Below are 19988 nucleotides of genomic sequence, written 5' to 3'. Positions count from 1 at the left end.
TAGCAGTGGCGATTGCTGGAATCAATATGTGGGCTACCACTAGACTTAGGTTACCCCTTTTTGGTGGTTGGTTTAGTGAAGGTCAAGCCTTCAGCGTTTTGAGCTGCAGCCAATAGCCTACGGAGAAACTTGCTGTGTTGTGAAGGTTGCTTCACAAGTTACCGCCCTGGCCTCTGCTACTGCCATTACTCAACCCCTGATCGATGGAGATGGTAGCTTAAGGATTGGCAAATAAAAGTCCGGCTTTGTGGCTAAATGGATAGAATGCTTGCCTTTGGTCCGATGGCCCCGGTTCAATTCTCAGAATGAACCCCCTCATACTGTTAATTCCCCTAGCTTGGGGGCTGGAAGTTTATGACGTCTTCGTCATTCATTTTTCCCAATTAGGTCACCACCAAGCCTATACAGATGCCATGCACTATTATTATTATTATTATTATTATTATTATTATTATTATTATTATTATTATTATTATTATTATTATTATTAAATTAAAATGTTGAATTTTACAGCGGTCGTACCCATCCTTCACTGATTAATTAGCTGCCTCGAGAGATCAGTGGTGGTGTCCGACCCATGATCACGGGCTCGATCCCAACCAACAAAAGAGAACACTAAACCTGAAAGATTGCATTTCATTTTAGCAGATCTACCAATAAAAAGAAAACTATATTGTTCCTATAACAGCAGCCCTGCAGTGTCTTCCTACAAAGATGTAGAGGGAAATGGGAATGAAATACCAGCACTCTGTTATCTATAAAATTAAGTCAGAAGAATGAGGTGAAATGAAATGGCGTATGGCTTCTAGTGCCAGGAGTGTCCGGGGACAAGTTCGGCTCTTCGGATTTGATGTCCATAGGCGACCTGCGGGTCGTGATGAGGATGAATTGAGGATGAAAACGAAACATACACCCAGACCCACGCCAGCGAAATGAACCAATTATGGTTAAAGTTCCCGACCCTGCCGGGAATCGAACCCGGGACCCCTGTGACCAAAGGCCAGCACGCTAACCATTTAGCCATGGAGTCGGACAGAAGAATGAGGTGAGGATGTATGTACAATAAGTAACGCATGGTTGATAGTTAGTAGTGGCGATCTGATGGACCGAAGCCTAGCACACCTATCCCCCGGTCCCTGCTCTTATCCTATATACAGCAGCAAGCCGCGTGGGATGAGTCGAGGAGAGAGGGACGAGAGTTTGGGCTGCAATATCAGTCTCCGATGCCTTGCTCTCAAGAAATACGTGCGACGTTTTTTCTCACTGCTCTCAAGTTTTGTAAATGAAACGATGTGTCAGATGCTTACATTATAATGTGCTTTAGATTTCCATGATTCTCAACTGAGGTTTGGGCTTCACTGATAGCCTTGGTAGTCCTCTGTATACGTCACTGACTTATAGTATTAAAAGCAATTGAATACATTTTCTGTATATACAGTTTGTTGCTTTCTCTTCGTACAATACGTGTCCCCATGCATACATACATTACCAGATTTTACAATTTAGAGACTAGACGTGCATCACCGTGTGAACATCTGAGTCCTTTACTTCCATCAATATTATTTCTTCAAATGTCAAATAGGACTATATACCAGCATAATAAATTATTGATCAAGCGAGATGGCCGTGCGTTTAGGGCCCCGCAGCTGTAAGCTTGCTTTCGGGAAATAGTGGGTTCAAGCCCCACTGTCGGTAGCCCCGAAGATAGTTTTCCGTGGTTTCCCATTTTCACACCAGGCAAATGCCGGGGCTGTAACTTAATTAAGCCCACGGGCACCTCCTTCCCACTCCCACTCCTGTCCTATCCCATCGTCGCCTTAAGGCCTATCTATATCGGTGCGAAGTAAAGCATTTTTTTCAGTTCTCTTCAGTCATATAATTTACCACTCTCCCTTTCCATTAACGGAAATCGTTTTACAAGTTAAAATCTTAAAGCAAATCGTACATTTCAGGAAAAGCTAAATAAAACGCCTTAATAGGCTGAAACCAAAATCAAGTGTCATATTTCCACTTGTAATCACGTTTAGGAAACATCGACAATAATAATAATAATAAATTTATTCAATTAGTTTTTAAGTCCATGTTACATCCAATGAATCTACGCATTTGTATACACACTTCTTGCACACCATTTACGGTACCAGGACCGCCTCCATCTGGTCCATCATTGTTTGCAAGTCCTCCGTCCACAACTCGTTATCCAAGTTGCCTCGTCTGAAGTCGATTAGCACACTCTCACATGTTCTTTTTAGTACAATGGTCTGTAGGTAGGCCTGTAGCTGTTTGCTCACTTCCAATTTGTCCATGTGCTTCTTGAACAAGTTGGTAACTAGCCCGTCCCATGTTATTACCACAGGGACCATCGTCACCTTGGCCCCATTGTACATAAGTGAGAGTTCGTTGGCTAGCATCTCGTACTTTCTTCCTTTAGTGGTTTCGGTCTGTTTCAGGATATTTTTGTTTGTGATTCCAACTTCAATTAATAGGATTTCGTTCTTTACGAGGTCATGTATCATCAGATCCGGTTTATTGTGTTCAATGCGAAGCTCAGTCTGTATGATGACGTCTGACTTTATTCTAATTCGCTGATTGGATATGACATTTTCCACTTTATAGTTATTTATTTTCTTAGAATTATTCAGCCCATACTTTTTGGTGAACATGAAATGCAAGCATCTGACAACATCATTGTGGCGTTTCTTGTAGTCCAAATTAAGCATTCGTCCACAATGTGTTGCCAGGTGATCTAGTGTCTTATTGCCCTGGTTGCAGTGTGGGCACCTCTGGAATATACTCCCATGACTAAAGAAGATGTTTCTGTCTTGTATCTTACAGAACATTCCTTCTTCCTGTGGAGATATATTCCCCCTCATTAGCCATAACGATGACTGTTTTACGTCAACAAATTTCTCCTGTTGTTCACGGAACAATGTGGAATGCATTGACTTAGCCATGATTCGATCCATTCGCATCTGTTTTTGTTTCTGTTTAACTACTTTTACCGTGACATCGGTTCCTTCCTCAATTAGGTACTTCCGTTTCAAATGTTCTTCAATCAGTCCAAGATGGGTTGCATTTCTTCTTTCACTTTCTGCGATAAACTTCGTTCTTGTGTTTGTTGCCAAATATTTACATAGTTCTAGTAAAATCAATTCGGCCTTCTCAGAAATATTTTGTAGTCCTCTTCCTAACTCATGTCTTTTCAGGTACAGTCGTTCCATATTACCTGCTGTTCTGACGATATTATGCTCTCTCAAGATTCCTCTCACCTTCAGATCAATGTTGTTAAATTCTTCGTGCTCGTACGGGATCAGGCCAATATAATAGTTAATAGTTGATAACGCGTACTCATTTATTGCTGCAAACAGGTTTCTCGCGTTCAACTTTGTTTGGCATACATTTGTTACCCGTGATTCGATCTTGTTGGCTATGATAACTTTATTCTCGGGTTTAATTACATTTCTCGAGTCTTCTAATATTCCTAGGTATTTGTATCCTTCCACGTCATTTACCTTCTCTCCAAAGATATGGTTCGAATTGATATTGTTCGCTGACTTTTGCTGATTGATTGTAAAACCCATGTTGTTGAGACATTGAATCGTCCACTGGCTCAGCTCGTTCAATGTCTGCACATCTTTGGCGAACAATTTAATGTCATCGATGAAAATGAGGTGGTTGCACTCAATTCTTCCATGTTCATCTGCTTGGATCTTCTCGCAGTTCTTATTTAGAATTCTGCTTAATGATTCCATAGCAATTACGAACAACTTGGGTGATAGAGCATCTCCTTGTAATATTCCTCTATTTATTTTCACGTCACCGACCACTTTATTTCCACATATTAATGTTGTTCTCTGTTTGTCAAGTGTTCTATTGACAAATTTAATGATGTTTTCTGGCATATGTATCTTCCGTAGGCATTCAATTAGGTATTCATGTGACAACGAATCATATGCTTTCTGAATGTCCACCCAAGCAGTACACAATTTATTATTGTACTTTTCATTTATGGTTTTGCTTATAAGTGCTTGTTCCTTAGCGCCTTGACATCGGTTGCGTGTTCCCATTTGATTACTTGAGATAATATTGTTCACGTCACAGAAATCATTGACTATTACCGTGAACACTTTGCTGATTAATTTGAATAAATTTGAAAGGCATGTAATTGGCCTCAGGAGCTGCGGTATGTTTGCATTCGGGACTTTTGGAATCAAATATGTTATCCCAGCATAAAGCTCTTCATCGATCAAGTCTGGGTTTTGGATTATTTCGTGGATTAGTTGTTCTAACCTCTCATGTAGTGCATACATTCTCTTAATAAAGTAATTATATACAAAATCAGGTCCTGTTGCTTTCCAGTTCGCAAGGTACTTTATACAACTGGATATGACCTCTTTTATCTTATCTCTATCCATATCTACCTCCACTTCCGCTGGACTTAGTTCTTGGATCAGTTGTTCATAATCTTGTCTTTCATCATATTGCCAAATTGTAGTCCAAAAGCGTTTGGTTTCTTCAAGATTAATATCTTCACTTACTGTAAATCTATCGCCTTCAAGGTCACGATAGAAGGTCTTCCTATTAAACTCAAACTTTCGGTTTGTGTTTCTAGATAATAATAATAATAATAATAATAATAATAATAATAATAATAATAATAATAATAATAATAATAATAATAATAATAATAATGGCTTTATGTCCTACTAAATTCTTACACAGTTTATGGAGATACTGAGATGTCGACATTTATTTCCACGGGAGATTTTTCATGTGCCAGTAAATCCATCTTCAAGAGGCTGACATATTTGAGCACCTTCAAGTATCACAGGACTGAGCCAGACTCGAACCTGCCAACTTAGGCCCAGAAAGCCAGCTTCTAAACCGGTGATGACAATACTTTGTCTACTTTATCAAAAAATCTCGCCAATGCTTTTAGGCCTAAAAACTCGCTCATTCGCTCATACGACAGAGGATATTTTCGATCGTTGGGCAGAATTTCACCGAAGTTCTGGTCATTTACACAGAGGATTGCAAAATATATGTGCCTTCCGTCTAAACGTATGTTGTTAGAAGACTTAATATGATTGAATTGATTTTGTGTTACTTAACTGCACCTGAACATCGTCCTCTTTCATCACACATTTCTCCCGTATTTATGCTTTTTGGGCTTTCTTTTTTACTGGAGAGAAGCATCGCAAGTATACTGTAGTAACTGAGAATGTTTACATGTAAGAATTTCTAACCATATCACACATAGTTTTAAAAGTCCCTTATTTACATTCTTGAGTACAGCGAAGCGAGCTTTTTGCCAAACACCTGAGATTTCAACATGATCCACTCTTAACAGTAATTTTCTCGCAGACATTGGTGCTGCTGTTACCTGAAGTGTATTACTAACTCTATGATTTTGTGTGTTCAAAGCGACCCCATTAGTAGCCAAACAACGTCGATGCCGCTGAAATGCTGAACGAACTACGGCTGTCAGTGTTGTCGGCATGATAGCCGCACGGGACGCCTTGATGGTTTCTCGTAACTCGTTCAGTGTAGCTAACTTCTGTCGATAAACTTCATTTTTCACGGTCTCCCATAGGTAGAAGTCAAGAGGTGAAAGGTCTGGAGACTGTGGTGGGTACTCAACAGCTCCTCTTCGACCTATCCATCTTCCAGATAGTTTTTCATCCAAGTAGGCTCTAACATGTCTGTGGTAGTGAGGCTGAGCGCCATCTTGTAGGTAAAACACCTCTCGGATGGCAGGTAAAATCAATGTTTGCAGCATATGAAGATACACCTCACAAGTTACGGTATCTTCAAAGAATAATGGGCCAATCAAACTGCGCGATGACAGACCACACCATACCACACCACACATTAACACCGGGTAGACCAACATGTTTGTCCACGTGAACGTGAGGATTTTCAGGAGACCTTTACACGCACTTGTGGCAGTTTACAATACCGTTGAGTTTGAATTGCGCTCCGTCAGGTCAGATAACCAACCGCGAAGCATGCCTTCAAATCATCTTTCGATCCGGGTCGTCCTGGTTCATAGTGTGCAGCGATCTTGGAATGGACACTTTCCACCTTGCAGCCTTCAGAATTCGTCGTACGATTGATCGGCTTACTCCGCTTTACACGTGATAAAAATCATTCTTTGCTCCGTATTTAAAGTACTTGTGTTAAATAAAACTAGTAGGTGTTTATTGTTTACCCATCTATTTTATATTGTATTGAATAGGTGGGTAAACAATAAAAACATACTAGTTTTATTTATAATATTACTCCACATTAAACTTGCACTGTTTTTCCACAGAATTTCGAGGTGACCTAGTAAAATGTTGCAACACAGCAGCGCTGGAAGCTGGGCTTGATGTTTTTGGTCAGCCAGACCTTTTCTTCTGAACAGTAACGTCAGCTGCAAATTTATTCCAATTGCAATACATTGTTGCACGTGTTGGTGACTGAGTTCCGTGCACATCATGCCATTGCCCTTGTACCTCCATCATGTTTTTTTACTTCCAATACCACTTCAATACGGCCTTGCGTTACTCAAACTACAATCTTATTTCAATCATACCTGCACTGTCATCTGCTGGAAAACGCCAAGATTGTCGCGCCATTCACGTGACCTTCATCATCTCGTGAGAAAACAATGGACTACGCTACCATACAAGAATTGCAACGATATCTCATTTTGTTCCAAATACATTAACTATCCAAGAGTATCTACATTTTTCCTTACCCCTCAGTAGTTTATACTTCAAATGCAGCCTGCATTGTAGAAGAGCTATTAGCGTAAGTTTGACTACCTTGTAATATCTCGTAGCAAATCACGCCCAATGTATATTTGCTTCGAAACTAGTACACCAGGAACAAAAATTACCTAACACGCCTACCACTCTATTTTCAGAAACTTCTGTGAAATCCATACAGACCTATGACTCTTCCTTGATAACAATAAATGTAGGCTAAAAATATTATATTCAGTAAATTACAAGGAAAAAGATGGAGATCTTTCCCATCCACCATAAATCTAAAACTCAGGCTCAAAATGACAGATTTTGTTATCTGCCTCACGGGTTACTGAGGTAAATCCGACCTCCTGACAAAGTTTATTCTCACTTGCACTCACGTCTATGTTATTAGCTATGAGGAGAAGACCAAACCGTCTCCTCTGCCCAGACGTCACAGCATGATATCGCTGTTGGCATACTGTCTGACTCTGAAGCATACTTAGTCTTCTTGAGAGTCCCACGAGACGTGTTTCTTCTGCAAGATACCGAGAAGTCCTCGGACTTCTAATTTTCCATCCCTACCCAGGACTATCAAATATGTTTAGCCTTAAAGAAAATGAGGAATTCAATGAAAATATTGTAAAATTTCCGCTACTTTTAATGACACAATGTCATTCTCTTGACAAAGCGTATGATGGATGCACTACGCTACAGCAAGCAATGTTCAGATTGTATCTCACCGACTTCCCACAGATAAGAGAAATTGCTAAGGTCAGGTGGGGCTCGCTGGAATTCCATATTGCAGTGCGACACTGCAATACGCGTTCCCCCGTCTGGAGACCATGACAGATGAGTGACGGGACGTTTCGGGTTACACGGATCACGATACACGTTGACGGTGCGAGCCGATGAGCGTTCCACCATAGTCGTGTCCTTGGAGTCAGCAAAATATGTCTCGTAGATATTCATGGTGTTGTTTTGGTGGATATTGGGTTCCATAGACTAAAATGAAAAATACTGTTATAGAATAAGTCTCTTGACAATGTACAGCAAGTAATTAACATGATATAATGAACCAAATAAAATAATAGGTGAAGGGTGCAGGAGGTCCAGTTCCATCCTACCGCCACCTGTATATCCCTGAAGAACATATGATCAGTACCACATCCTAGCAAAGGCAATAACTTTTCTTGCTGAAACGGTTTTATTTTCTAAGTATGAAAAAAGCAAAATATAAAGACTTGATGGGTTTATTACAGAATGTGACTTGATGGAGGGATTGTCCTGACCCCCTCAGGTTATAAATGAGCCATGGTAACCAGAGATAATTATTGTCCATGCATTGGATAATATCTAAAGAACACAATTTTCTTGTAAATTCACAAGTACAGTAAACCCTTGATTCAACAAAGCTCAGATTTACCAGACATAATTCGGTAAATAAATACAGATAATAATGTTTTAATTATTATTTAATAATTTGTTTTACGTCACACCGACACAGATAGGTCTTATGGTGACGGTGATTTTTAATAAGAAGTTTTTGAAGAGGTTATGCCCATCGTGAAGAACAAAAAATGACAACGAAGAAGTTACAAGAGGAATTGGGGTGCTTCAGGATTTGTGAATCATCTATTTTTAGCCTCGTGGAAAGCGGTAATAATAATGGTGTGTGGCCTCCGGAAAGCCCTGATGCAGATTTTGGAGTTCACATCTTATAAGCGACCTGTGATTGTGAGAATGGGGCCTTACCTACGATGCATTGTAATGCTGAAGATAGCACACACCCAGCACACGAGCCATCAGAATTAATCAACCAAGGTTAAAATCATCAATCCGGCTGGAAATCGAACCTATTACCCCTTGGACCAAAGGCCATCACACTGACCATTTAGTTATGGAGCCGGGCATGGAAGCAGAGGAAGAAAACAACATTAGCTAATGACTGGACAAAGTTATTGACCAGAAATGAGCAAGAATATTATTTTAAAGTTTTTCAGACTTCTGACTTTTCTGAAAGTTTGAAGCATGCTGGTGTAGTCAGTGAGCATGCCACTGAACAGTCTTTAAAGTAGACCCAAGCCAGATCCCAAGCCAGAAGATGTTCTAGGGGGGCAATCAGAAAGATAACGATTATGAAGAAGATGCAGTTCCAGCTGATCTGAAATAATTGTTGATTACATTGTTGATATCATCATACGTAGTTTCCAGCTGTTGGCCAGGTCTGCTTGGAACATAAACCTCTCCATTTCCTCTTGTCTTCCCACCCCTTCTCCCTCTTCGCACTTTCCTGTTCCTCTCCTCTTCCCTGTACACACTCTTCCACTCTTATCCATCTGTCACTTGGTCTTCCTTTTGGTCGTTTTCCTGTTACCTCCATTTCGTGCATCCTCCTGGGTATCCTTTCCTATGTCATTCTCTTCATGTCTTCATACGATCTAAGTCTAGACGTCTCTATTCTATTTTGCAATGGCTTTTCTTTTCTTATATCTCTAACCTCCTTATTTTTTTCATCTTATCCATTCTTGTCACTCCTATCCTACTTCTCAGAAATTTAACTTCACTTGCCTGTATCCTACTCACGGCTTCTGCTTCATTACAGAAATTTCTGCTGCATACGTCAGAATAGTTACATAGTACGCCCTGTATATCACTCTTTTGCTTCTCTGAGAGACATCCTTACTCCAAACCTGCCTTCTCACACTTTTCAGTAACGCCCCCGCTTGTCTTCCGCGCTCGATTATTTCCCTATCATTTCTTCCACTTTCTTCTATGATACTTCCCAGGTAATTGAACTCTCTACCTTCCTAAGCTTTTTACTCCAAGCATTATCCCTGTGATAGGCCTCTCCTCCTTTCCGGTTGTGCTCACGATCTTGCTCTTTCTGGCATTCAATTTCATTCCTTATTGTTCCTCTTCATTTCCCATGCATCTAACTGTTCTGGATATCCATTCCCTTTTCTCCTAGATTAAAAATTAATCTGCAAACATCATCACTTTCATTTTTCCTTCCCCAGTTTTCCTTGCCAGTTTTGTCATTAACTCATCCTTTGCTTCAATAAAAACGAAGGTCATTGTCTTAATACACTTCTTTTTTCCTTTTTGCTCAAACCATTCTATTCTCTCTCCTCCTACTTTCACACAATTGAGACTCCCATGGTATATACCATTTCTGTTGTCTGCCTCTCGACACATCTTTTCTGTAAGACTTCACATACCTTGTTCCTGCACGCACAATCATATGCTTTCTCAAAATCCAAGGTCACCAACATTTCTTTATTCCACAGATAATGATGCTCTTTCTGTTGTCTTACTGCGAATACAAGGTCTACTGTGGATCTTACTGATCTCAAGCCATACTGCTATTCCGTTAGCTTTTCTTCCTCCCTATTTCTGATTCTATTCTTCATAATCTTCTAATTTTTTGCTAGTTGTTTTACGTCGCACCGACACAGATAGGTCTTATGGCGACGATGGGACAGGAGAGGGCTAGGAGTGGGAATGAAGCGTCCGTGGCCTTACATAAGGTACAGTCCCAGCATTTGCCTGGTGTGAAAATGGGAAACAACAGAAAACCATTTTCAGGGCTGCCGACCCACTATCTCCCGAATACTGGACACTGGCCTCACTTAAGCGACTGCAGCTATCGAGCTCGGTCATAATTTTCTCAGAAAGCTTTGCAGAGTGACATAAATGTGACGACTTCTCCCCTATAGCTTTTAAAATCTTTCCTATTCCCCTTCTTGAAGATGGGTATGATTATCTCCTTCCTTCAGTCTTTAGAGGTCTTCCTCTTCTTCCAACTTTCAAAATACAATAAAGTCACTGTTTCCGTACCTCACCATCTCAATAGTCACATCATATAAACCTGGGAATTTCCCTTCTCTCAACTTGTCCAGTGCTTCCTCCACTTCTCCCCATGTTGTCTTTTCTTTCTATTTACAAGTTCCTTCCTTTCTCCATGCTTATACTTTCCTCCTCAATGCATCGTTCTGGGCTTAGTAAATCATCAAAATACCCCTTCATCATTCCTTTGAGTTTCTCTTTTTCCCGCATTTCATTTCCGTTTTTATCTATCATTACAACATCCTTTCTCCAGTCTTCAGGGGTCTTCTTCTCCTCTTACTCCTGACCATTCGATACAGTACTTTTTATTTCCTTTACTATCTTCTTCCATCGTGTTTGTCCACCTTTCCATCCACTTTTTCTTCTTCTCTGCTACAACCTTTTTAGCTTCCTCCTTTTTGGTCTTATATTCTTGTCTTGTCTCATCTTAGTTGTTCTCTGTTGAAACCACATTCTAAAAGCTTTATTCTTATCCTCAACTGCCCCTTTGAGTCTGTCGTTCCACCAGGGGGTCTCCTTGCATCATTTTATGTTACTAGTTCTCGGACAAGCTTCCTCTGAAGCTTTTATGAATGTCTTCATGAATCTTTCCCACTCCTCCTCTGCTTTGTATCATCTATCGGTAAATTCAATCTTCTTTTTTCCCTGTATTCTTCCTTCTTTTCTTCTCCTTCAGTTTCCATATTTTGGTTCATTTTTCTTGATTCTCTGTCCTCTGTGCTTCCTTCATTGTCCTCTGTCACTATCTAGAGCCTCTGATAGTGAAGTCTGGTGAAGTCACCACAGACCTAGCAACTTGGTGATGGATATTAACTCGCTGTCAAGAAAACAAGGATCAATAAACACGGATGTCACCTCAATCATAAATGCCTCATCAAACATTTTTGGCAAATTCAATCAATAATCACGAAACAGTTCATTCAATCCCCCGACATAAATACAGGTAGCAAAGTGACGCAGAGGGACGATAAAAGTAGATCGTGATGAAACTGACAGGAAACAGTCAGTAGATGAACTTGAATTCCGATAACAATAGACCAAGTATAGGAAGCAACACTAAAATCGATACACACATATTAAGACAATGATAATCTTAGGTAAAAGGGAGTTTATTCAAATGAAAAGGAAACATAATAAAAATGCATTACCCTCGTAACAGAGAAGAAGAGAATACAATGGGGTACGTTACTTACGTACAACATACAGGTACATCAGAACTTGAAAGGGCAGTGAAAGCAATGACCAAAGGTAAAGCAAGTGGAAAAGACGAATTCAATGCTGATATGATTAATGCAGCAGGAAGCATTGGACTACAGTGGCTATACCTAGCCCTCAATGCCATGTGGAAGGATGAAAGGGTACCTGAAGATTGGCAACAAGGAAGCATTGTACCACTGTTCAGAAAAGGAAATAGGAAGAAATGTGAAAATTATAAAGGTATAACCCTATTATCACATGGGCTAAAATAATGGAGAAAGTCATAGACAAAAGACTGAGGGAAACATATAATATAAACACAGTTAGAAGAAGAACAACATGGCTTTAGACCAAATAGATCAACAACAGACTTGATATTTACAGTGCGAACGATAATGGAAAAACATCTGGTAAGGAACAAGGAAATCATCTTCGTATTTCTGCATTTGGAAAAGACTTATGATACAGTTAAGAGAAAACATGTATGGGAAAGCCTACTGAAAAGGAATATACCAAAATCACTCATTAACAAGATAAAAATGTTGTATGATGCGATTAAAAGCAGTATACAAGTGGGGAGTGGTGACTCTGAAACATTTTATACAAAAAAAATGGTCTCAAGCAAGGAAGTGCACTGTCACCATTATTGTTTATTACATTGATGGATGAAGTCACAAAACGTGTAAAACAGAGTATCAGTAATGATGAAGTGAATGCTTTGGTATTTGCAGATGATGTGGTGATTTGGGGAAAGGGAGAAAAGGAAGTACAAAGGAGACTGGACGTTTGGAATGAAAATCTGATGGAGTTTGGAATGGTAATTAGTAAAAAGAAAACTGTAGTCACGCACTGTGGCAAAGAGAAAAAAGAGAAGCCAAGTGAACACAGACGGAGAACGGCTAGAGAAAGTAGAAGAGTTTACATATCTGGGTAGCGTTATTAATGGAAGAAATGAAATCAACCCTGAAATAAATAACAGACTAAGTAAAGGGACAACAAAGTACCCAAGAGAACGAACTTAACATTATATAAACAGTATTTCATACCAATTGTAACATACGGACTAGAAACGCTGGTAAGTAATAAGAGACGAGATAGTAAGATCCAAGCAGTAGAAATTATATTTTTAAGAACATCGGTTAAAAAGAAAGAAGAGATAGAATTCAAAATATTAAAATAGGAGACGAGCTAAATGTAGAACCGTTAGTACATAAGATACAGAAAGCAAGACTGCGATAGTTCGGACATGTAAAAAGAATAGGAAAGGAACAGGTAGCAAGATGAGAATTGGAAAGAGAAGTTGAAAGACCGCGAAGAAGGTGGTGTGCCATTTTACTGTTAGCAGTTAATAGTGTGGAACTAAAATGGACGCTATGCCGCGAGAACAATAAAAATAAGATGCAAATCTAACCGTAAATATCGAGAATATCATACTTCTATCAGGTACAAGCTGAGAAATAACATCTAGAAGGCGGCGGAAAAGAATGAAAGAATATTGTTAAAAATTAATCATTATTAAAATTTAAAAAATTCATTCGAGAAGGAACCAATGTAAGCAGATCACTACGATATATATTAATTAAGAAAGGATACAACATTCATAGAAGAAGGTTTTAATTGAGAAGAAATAGAAATACACCGCAGGGAAATTGTGCGAGATAACGGAAATATCGTATGCTTGTAAATTAATAAATTGAAATAGAACAACTAGTCAGAATCGTTACGTAACCAGCTACGTCACTAGATACAAAGTGAAAGAAATACGCAGCATCATAACTTGCTCGCAAGAAGAGAAGAAATACTACAGCAGTTCAGAAACAACTATAGGAAATGAAATCACAGGATAATTGAAATCGATTCGATTGAAAGTAGCATTAGTATCAATATATTTCTAAATCATAGAAAGCTTTGTACACTAAAATGACGAAATTGACCGTCTTAATCTATATTTCTGTTCTAACTGTTCTAACTGGCCGGCATCATGTGCTAAGAAGACCGGGGCAAGGCAGTCTGGAGATGGGGACTTGAAGCCGACAAACCTATTACCAGATGACGGAGAAAGATGAGAGACCTACCCAGATGTTTTTCGAAGACTAACACGATGTTACAGTCGTATTGACGACCTGTCCTAAACATTTGGACACACAGCAGCGAGGGAAAACAGGAAGAAAAGATAAGTTTATAAAATATCATTACCGTAAGTAATTTAAATAACATGGTTTTGGGAAGTGCCATTTTCTATTTGTATGAAATATATATGTGTAGGTGCAGTGCTGTCGTGAATTTATATTCAAAAGAAGTTATGTTTCATGTGGAAAGGCAATCGAATTAACAACAGAGGAGGTTATTAGGTAGTCATCTGACCAAAAAATGACATGTTCTTTGAGTTAGCATATATTTAACCAGTGATAACCAAGTCATGCGTTCGTAATGCTATCAATATTGAGTAATTATCCTGCTGAAACAGAGCATTGGGCAGCCCCTGAAGGTAGGGGAGTGCCACCGGCCGCAGCACATGCTGCACGTAGCGGTGGGCATTTAACGTGCCTTGAATACGCACTAGAGGTGACGTGGAATTATACGCAATAGCACCCCAAACCATGATGCCGCGTTGTCTAGCGGTAGGGCGCTCCACAGTTACTGCCGGATTTGACCTTTCTCCACGCCGACGCCACACTCGTCTGCGGTGACTATCACTGACAGAACAGAAGCGTGACTCATCGGAGAACACGACGTTCCGCCATTCCCTCATCCAAGTCGCTCTAGCCCGGCACCATGCCAGGCGTGCACGTCTATGCTGTGGAGTCAATGGTAGTCTTCTGAGCGGACGCCGGGAGTGCAGGCCTCCTTCAACCAATCGACGGGAAATTGTTCTGGTCGATATTGGAACAGCCAGGGTGTCTTGCACATGCTGAAGAATGGCGGTTGACGTGGCGTGCGAGGCTGCCACCGCTTGGCGGCGGATGCGCCGATCCTCGCGTGCTGACGTCACTCGGGCTGCGCCTGGACCCCTCGCACGTGCCACATGTCCCTGCGCCAACCATCTTCGCCACAGGCGCTGCACCGTGGACACATCCCTATGGGTATCGGCTGCGATTTGACGAAGCGACCAACCTGCCCTTCTCAGCCCGATCACCATACCCCTCGTAAAGTCGTCTGTCTGCTGGAAATGCCTCCGTTGACGGCGGCCTGGCATCCCTAGCTATACACGTGTCCTGTGGCACACGACAACACGTTCTGCAATGACTGTCGGCTGAGAAATCACGGTACGAAGTGGGCCATTCGCCAACGCCGTGTCCCATTTATCGTTCGCTACGTGCGCAGCACAGCGGCGCATTTCACATCATGAGCATACCTCAGTGACGTCAGTCTACCCTGCAATTGGTATAAAGTTCTGACCACTCCTTCTTGGTGTTGCATTTGCTCTGTCAGTCAGTGTATATGAATGTAGGGATATATATTTTGAAATACTCGATACACAAGCGAATGAGAGAACGAATGGTTTCCTTATATGAAGGTTAACAAACATGATATAATTGTAATAATAAAATGTTGACGGATAGATGCAGGCAAAACAAAATGAAAACCTATGAATAGATTTGCAATGTATTGTGTATAAAATTGAGAGAAGCATTTAAGAAATTAGGTTGTGTAAAAGCAAAGAAATAATATGAAACGTGATTTTAATTGGATAATTTATAACAAGTAATGAGCATCTGAATCATTTTCTATATTCCACAAAATTCATGTATATAGCAAGAACTTATATTCTTCATTTGAGATCAAAGGCCTTTGGATGTTTTATAAATATTAATTAGGTTAGTTATGTGATGAAATAACTGGATTTTCTTCAAGATAATCGATTTTCATACCATTTTCAAGATCTTTCAATTTAATAAAGACTTGTTAGATAAATTTATTTATTTATTCTTTCAATGGCTACTTAGGTTAAGCATATACTTCTAAGTATTCATAGGCTAAGAATGATAGGAATTTATGATTATATGATTTGAATCGCGAGATGGAGTTATCCAACGCGTTCATATAATACAAATTCATCCGTTTATCTCATTCGGCGACATTTCTATCAGAACTGAAACTGAATTGAAGGTTAATGAAAATATTGAGATAGTCTGGATCTTTTTGCGACTCGATTTGGACTTGGGAACGGCGCAGTGGATGGATCAGATTTGGAAGGACATTAGAGAAGCTGGATTGGATGTGGCGGAAGTTATGGAGCAGAAAAAGTTGAAGGACAGAAAGTAGTGGAGCAGGCTTCTTAACTACACCCGGGCGACTGGATTGGGACATTGATAATGATGATGATTATTTATTTATTTATTTATTTATTTATTTATTATTTTTCTCCAGATCTGCAGTAACAATACCCACTTGATCCTTTAAAAGACAAAAATAACAATGTCCAGCCTAAGCCAATTCACGCTCCATGTACAGTACAGGAAAAGAAAAGAAAATAGTACACGTAATGAACAGAAAATGCATAGAACAATTTAGTAAAATAATGATATTCCTTGGACATAGCATGAATCCCCTCGGATACTCCGGAAACGTGACCCCCCAAATGCAGGTCACCACGGTAGTCATCCTTGGCCTCTTCATGTTACGTCCAACTTTTCACCTGAATATTACTATTGTCTTCCCAGAATATGCAATTTAAGCGATATTATGGATGTCACAGACCTTCATGCCCCTACTGAGTATACACGCAAACCTTTGCATATTCCATTCCTCCTACATTTCCTCTACTTCACTCCCTCGGGGTTGCCGATTCCATACTTCCGTTGCACTCACATTCTGCTACTACGTCTATTCCAGGCCACATTTACTTTAACCATTACAATACACATACAGACACCATCACTTGAATAAATACATCTATACTTCGCTACCTCTCTTATCACCAATTCCATTTAAACTTCGCTACCTCTCTTATCATCCATCTATCGAACTCCACAATTCATCCATCTTATGAATAAATACCATACAATTACAATACACTTAAAAACACCTTATCACTTCGCTGCCTCTCTTATCCTTCATCCATCATACAATACACATACAGACACCATCACTTGAATAAATACCATCTAAACTTCGCTACCTCTCTTATCACCAATACCATTTAAACTTCGCTACCTCTCTTATCATCCATCCATCATCGTCACCTTTCATACAATTACAATCATCTAAACTTCGCTACCTCTCTTATCATCCATCATCGAACTCCACAATCCATCCATCTTATACCTAAAGACACCGTCTAAACTTCGCTACCTCTCTTATCATCCATCTATCGAACTCCACAATTCATCCATCTTATACCTAAATATACCATCACTTGAATAAATACTATACAATTACAATACACTTAAAAACACCTTATCACCTCGCTACCTTTCTTATCCTTCATCCATCATACAATACACATGCAGACACCATCACTTGAATCTAACGATCATTACATATTCACCGACCCACACATTAAACTTCGCTACCTCTCTTATCATCCATCATCGAACTCCGCAAAAACACCTTATCACCTCGCTACCTCTCTTATCCTTCATCCATCATACAATACACATGCAGACAACATCACTTAAACCTAATCATCATTACATATTTACCGACCCACACATTCTTCCAACCTCCCTTAACACTTCTATTCCAGGCCACATTTACTTTAACCATTACAATACACATCAGAGCCATCACTTGAATAAATACCATCTAAACTTCGCTACCTCTCTTATCACCAATACCATTTAAGCTTCGCCACCTCTCTTATCATCCGTCCATCATCGTCACCTTTCATACTTAACACTTCAATTCCAGTCCTCATTTACTTTACAATTACAATCATCTAAACTTCGCTACCTCTACCTTTCTTATCATCCATCATCGAACTCCGCAATCCATCCATATTATACCTAAAGACACCATCTAAACTTCGCTACCTCTCTTATCATCCATCTATCGAACTCCACAATTCATCCACCTTATGAATAAATACCATACAATTACAATACACTTAAAAACACCTTATCACCTCGCTACTTCTCTTATCCTTCATCCATCATACAATACACATGCAGACACCATCACTTGAATCTAACCATCATTACATATTCACTGACCCACACATTCTTCCAACCTCCCTTAACACTTCTATTCCAGGCCACATTTACTTTAACCATTACAATACACATACAGACACCATCACTTGAATAAATACCATCTAAACTTCGCTACCTCTCTTATCACCAATACCATTTAAGCAAACCAGGTTACTTACTACTGTTACTTGTCTTTTTACTTCTCGTAATTATTCCTTCTTCCATTTTTCCCTTTTTACCCCATAACTCCTTCAAACTCAAGCTTCTCCCTTTAGCCACGGCACTTCTTACTTCTGCTTCCTCCCTCAAACCATTATTTTCGCTCTGATTATGTCCACTTGTCATCCCCTGTGTTTCTTCTTCCATCTTCTCTTCCTGCATCCTGCTTTCTTCTCTAATGCTGACCTCCGTCACTAGTTCGTTCATTAATTTCCTGACTTCTTCCATCCTCCTTGCATTTACTCTTTCCTCAGCTCTTTGTACGATCGCTTCCCAGGAACCCCTTCTACTCGGTGCTCCTCCCTTGATAATATGCACATCAGCCCTGCTAGTTTCTTCTTGCCCCGAACTCTGAGCCCTGCTAGTTTCTTCTTGCCTCAAACTCTCATCATTGATTTCAGTTTCGACACTGTCCACTTTCGGGTCCAATTCCTGTCGCTCACCACAAGTATCTGGCCACTAATATACGCTCTCAACCCCTGAATTTTTGCTTTTACTAAATGCGTCTTAAGAATTTTGAAATTCATACTCTCTTCTCTTCGGAAATCCCTCTTAACTCCAATTTTCTCACACCGTAGATTACCAGCGTTCCTTGTCACTATATCTGCCATCAATGAAGATAGCAGCGACACTTTTATGGGCCTGTGCCCTCCCACCTTCCAACTCTATCCACATTGTCTATATCGACCTCACTGAATTTAATTTTCATTTTCTTTTGTATGACATCTACCACTTTGTAAATAATGTCCACTTTAGATTCTGCCTTTTCTTCCTCCACCCCGTAAATAAATATGGATCTCTTCTTACGCTCCTGTCTGCAGATTGCTATTTATTTCTTCAGGTTTACCAGCTCCTCTTCCATATTTTTTATTTTCTCCCTTAGTGACAAGTGACACCAGTTCTTTCTCGCTGTCTTCCATCATTGCCTTCGTATTCTTCATGTCATCCTGGATTCACTGTCTCGTCTTTTCGTGCTCCTGGACTTGCTCCTGAAGCATCTTTTTAATTGTTCAAACGGACATAACTCCTGTACTACCTCTTTTACCACTTTCCTCATAACTTCTATGTCTACCCAGCTCATCCTATCTATCTCCTTGCCGTCCACTTGACCCTACCGCTTCCACACTCCTACTCCACTCAACAGGCGCACGCTATACGACACGTCTGTCCTCCTTACTGCCTTAAGCTAGACTGTAATGATGATTATGATGATGATGATGATGATGATGACATAAGCATATGTATAGTTGAGCCACGTCAGGCTCTCTCTCTCTTTCCCTACTTCTTACAATATCATCAGAATGAAATAAGAATGCCACTGAATTAGGAAGTCGCAATTCTCATTCAGAAAAAGGCTATTACAACAGGTATTATGGTATTACTCTTTTATATTTTGGTCAATGAAGTGATCTCGAATCAAAATGTCTTCCTCCTTTGTACCACATTATCTCCGTTTTTTCCTGTGGCGACAACAATTCGCAAAGGAAAATTTAATATCCTTCAGGCGCAAAGAAATCATAATCAACTAAGAAGTAAGGTGAGGGCAGGTGGGGAGGAAAGGAAGTATGCATAGAATACATATATAGAAACAACATAACAAATACCAAATTTGCATGGTTTCCTTCAAAATTGACAAATGAAGTTAAAAGACGGTGGAGCTAAATTGAAACGAGAGAATGGCTAGGGAAGCCAGAAACAAGAATGAAATAATAAAAGATACAGGAAATCGGACACCCCAAAGAACAATGTAGATCCAGATATCAAACTCATTCACATGAACACGCATAGAGACCAACACACAGAAACGGACAGTGGAGGGACAAGCCGGTAAAGCATGTCGCAATAGTTCACAACAATT

General features: G+C 39.9%; 1 protein-coding gene across 1 annotated transcript in view; it reads right to left on the bottom strand.

Moving 5' to 3' along the window:
• Positions 1 to 19988, bottom strand: part of LOC136856751 (dynein intermediate chain 3, ciliary-like) — a 128823-nt gene that overhangs the window by 77145 nt on the left and 31690 nt on the right. Inside the window, exon 3 of the mRNA XM_067134846.2 lies at positions 7475 to 7736. Within this exon, the coding sequence (XP_066990947.2) occupies positions 7475 to 7736 (262 nt within the window). The remainder of the gene's footprint in view (positions 1 to 7474; positions 7737 to 19988) is intronic.

This window comes from Anabrus simplex, chromosome 1 (assembly GCF_040414725.1).
Source record: "Anabrus simplex isolate iqAnaSimp1 chromosome 1, ASM4041472v1, whole genome shotgun sequence".
Classification (NCBI taxonomy): Eukaryota; Metazoa; Arthropoda; class Insecta; order Orthoptera; family Tettigoniidae; genus Anabrus; species Anabrus simplex.
This window is presented reverse-complemented; position numbering and strand designations above follow the sequence as displayed.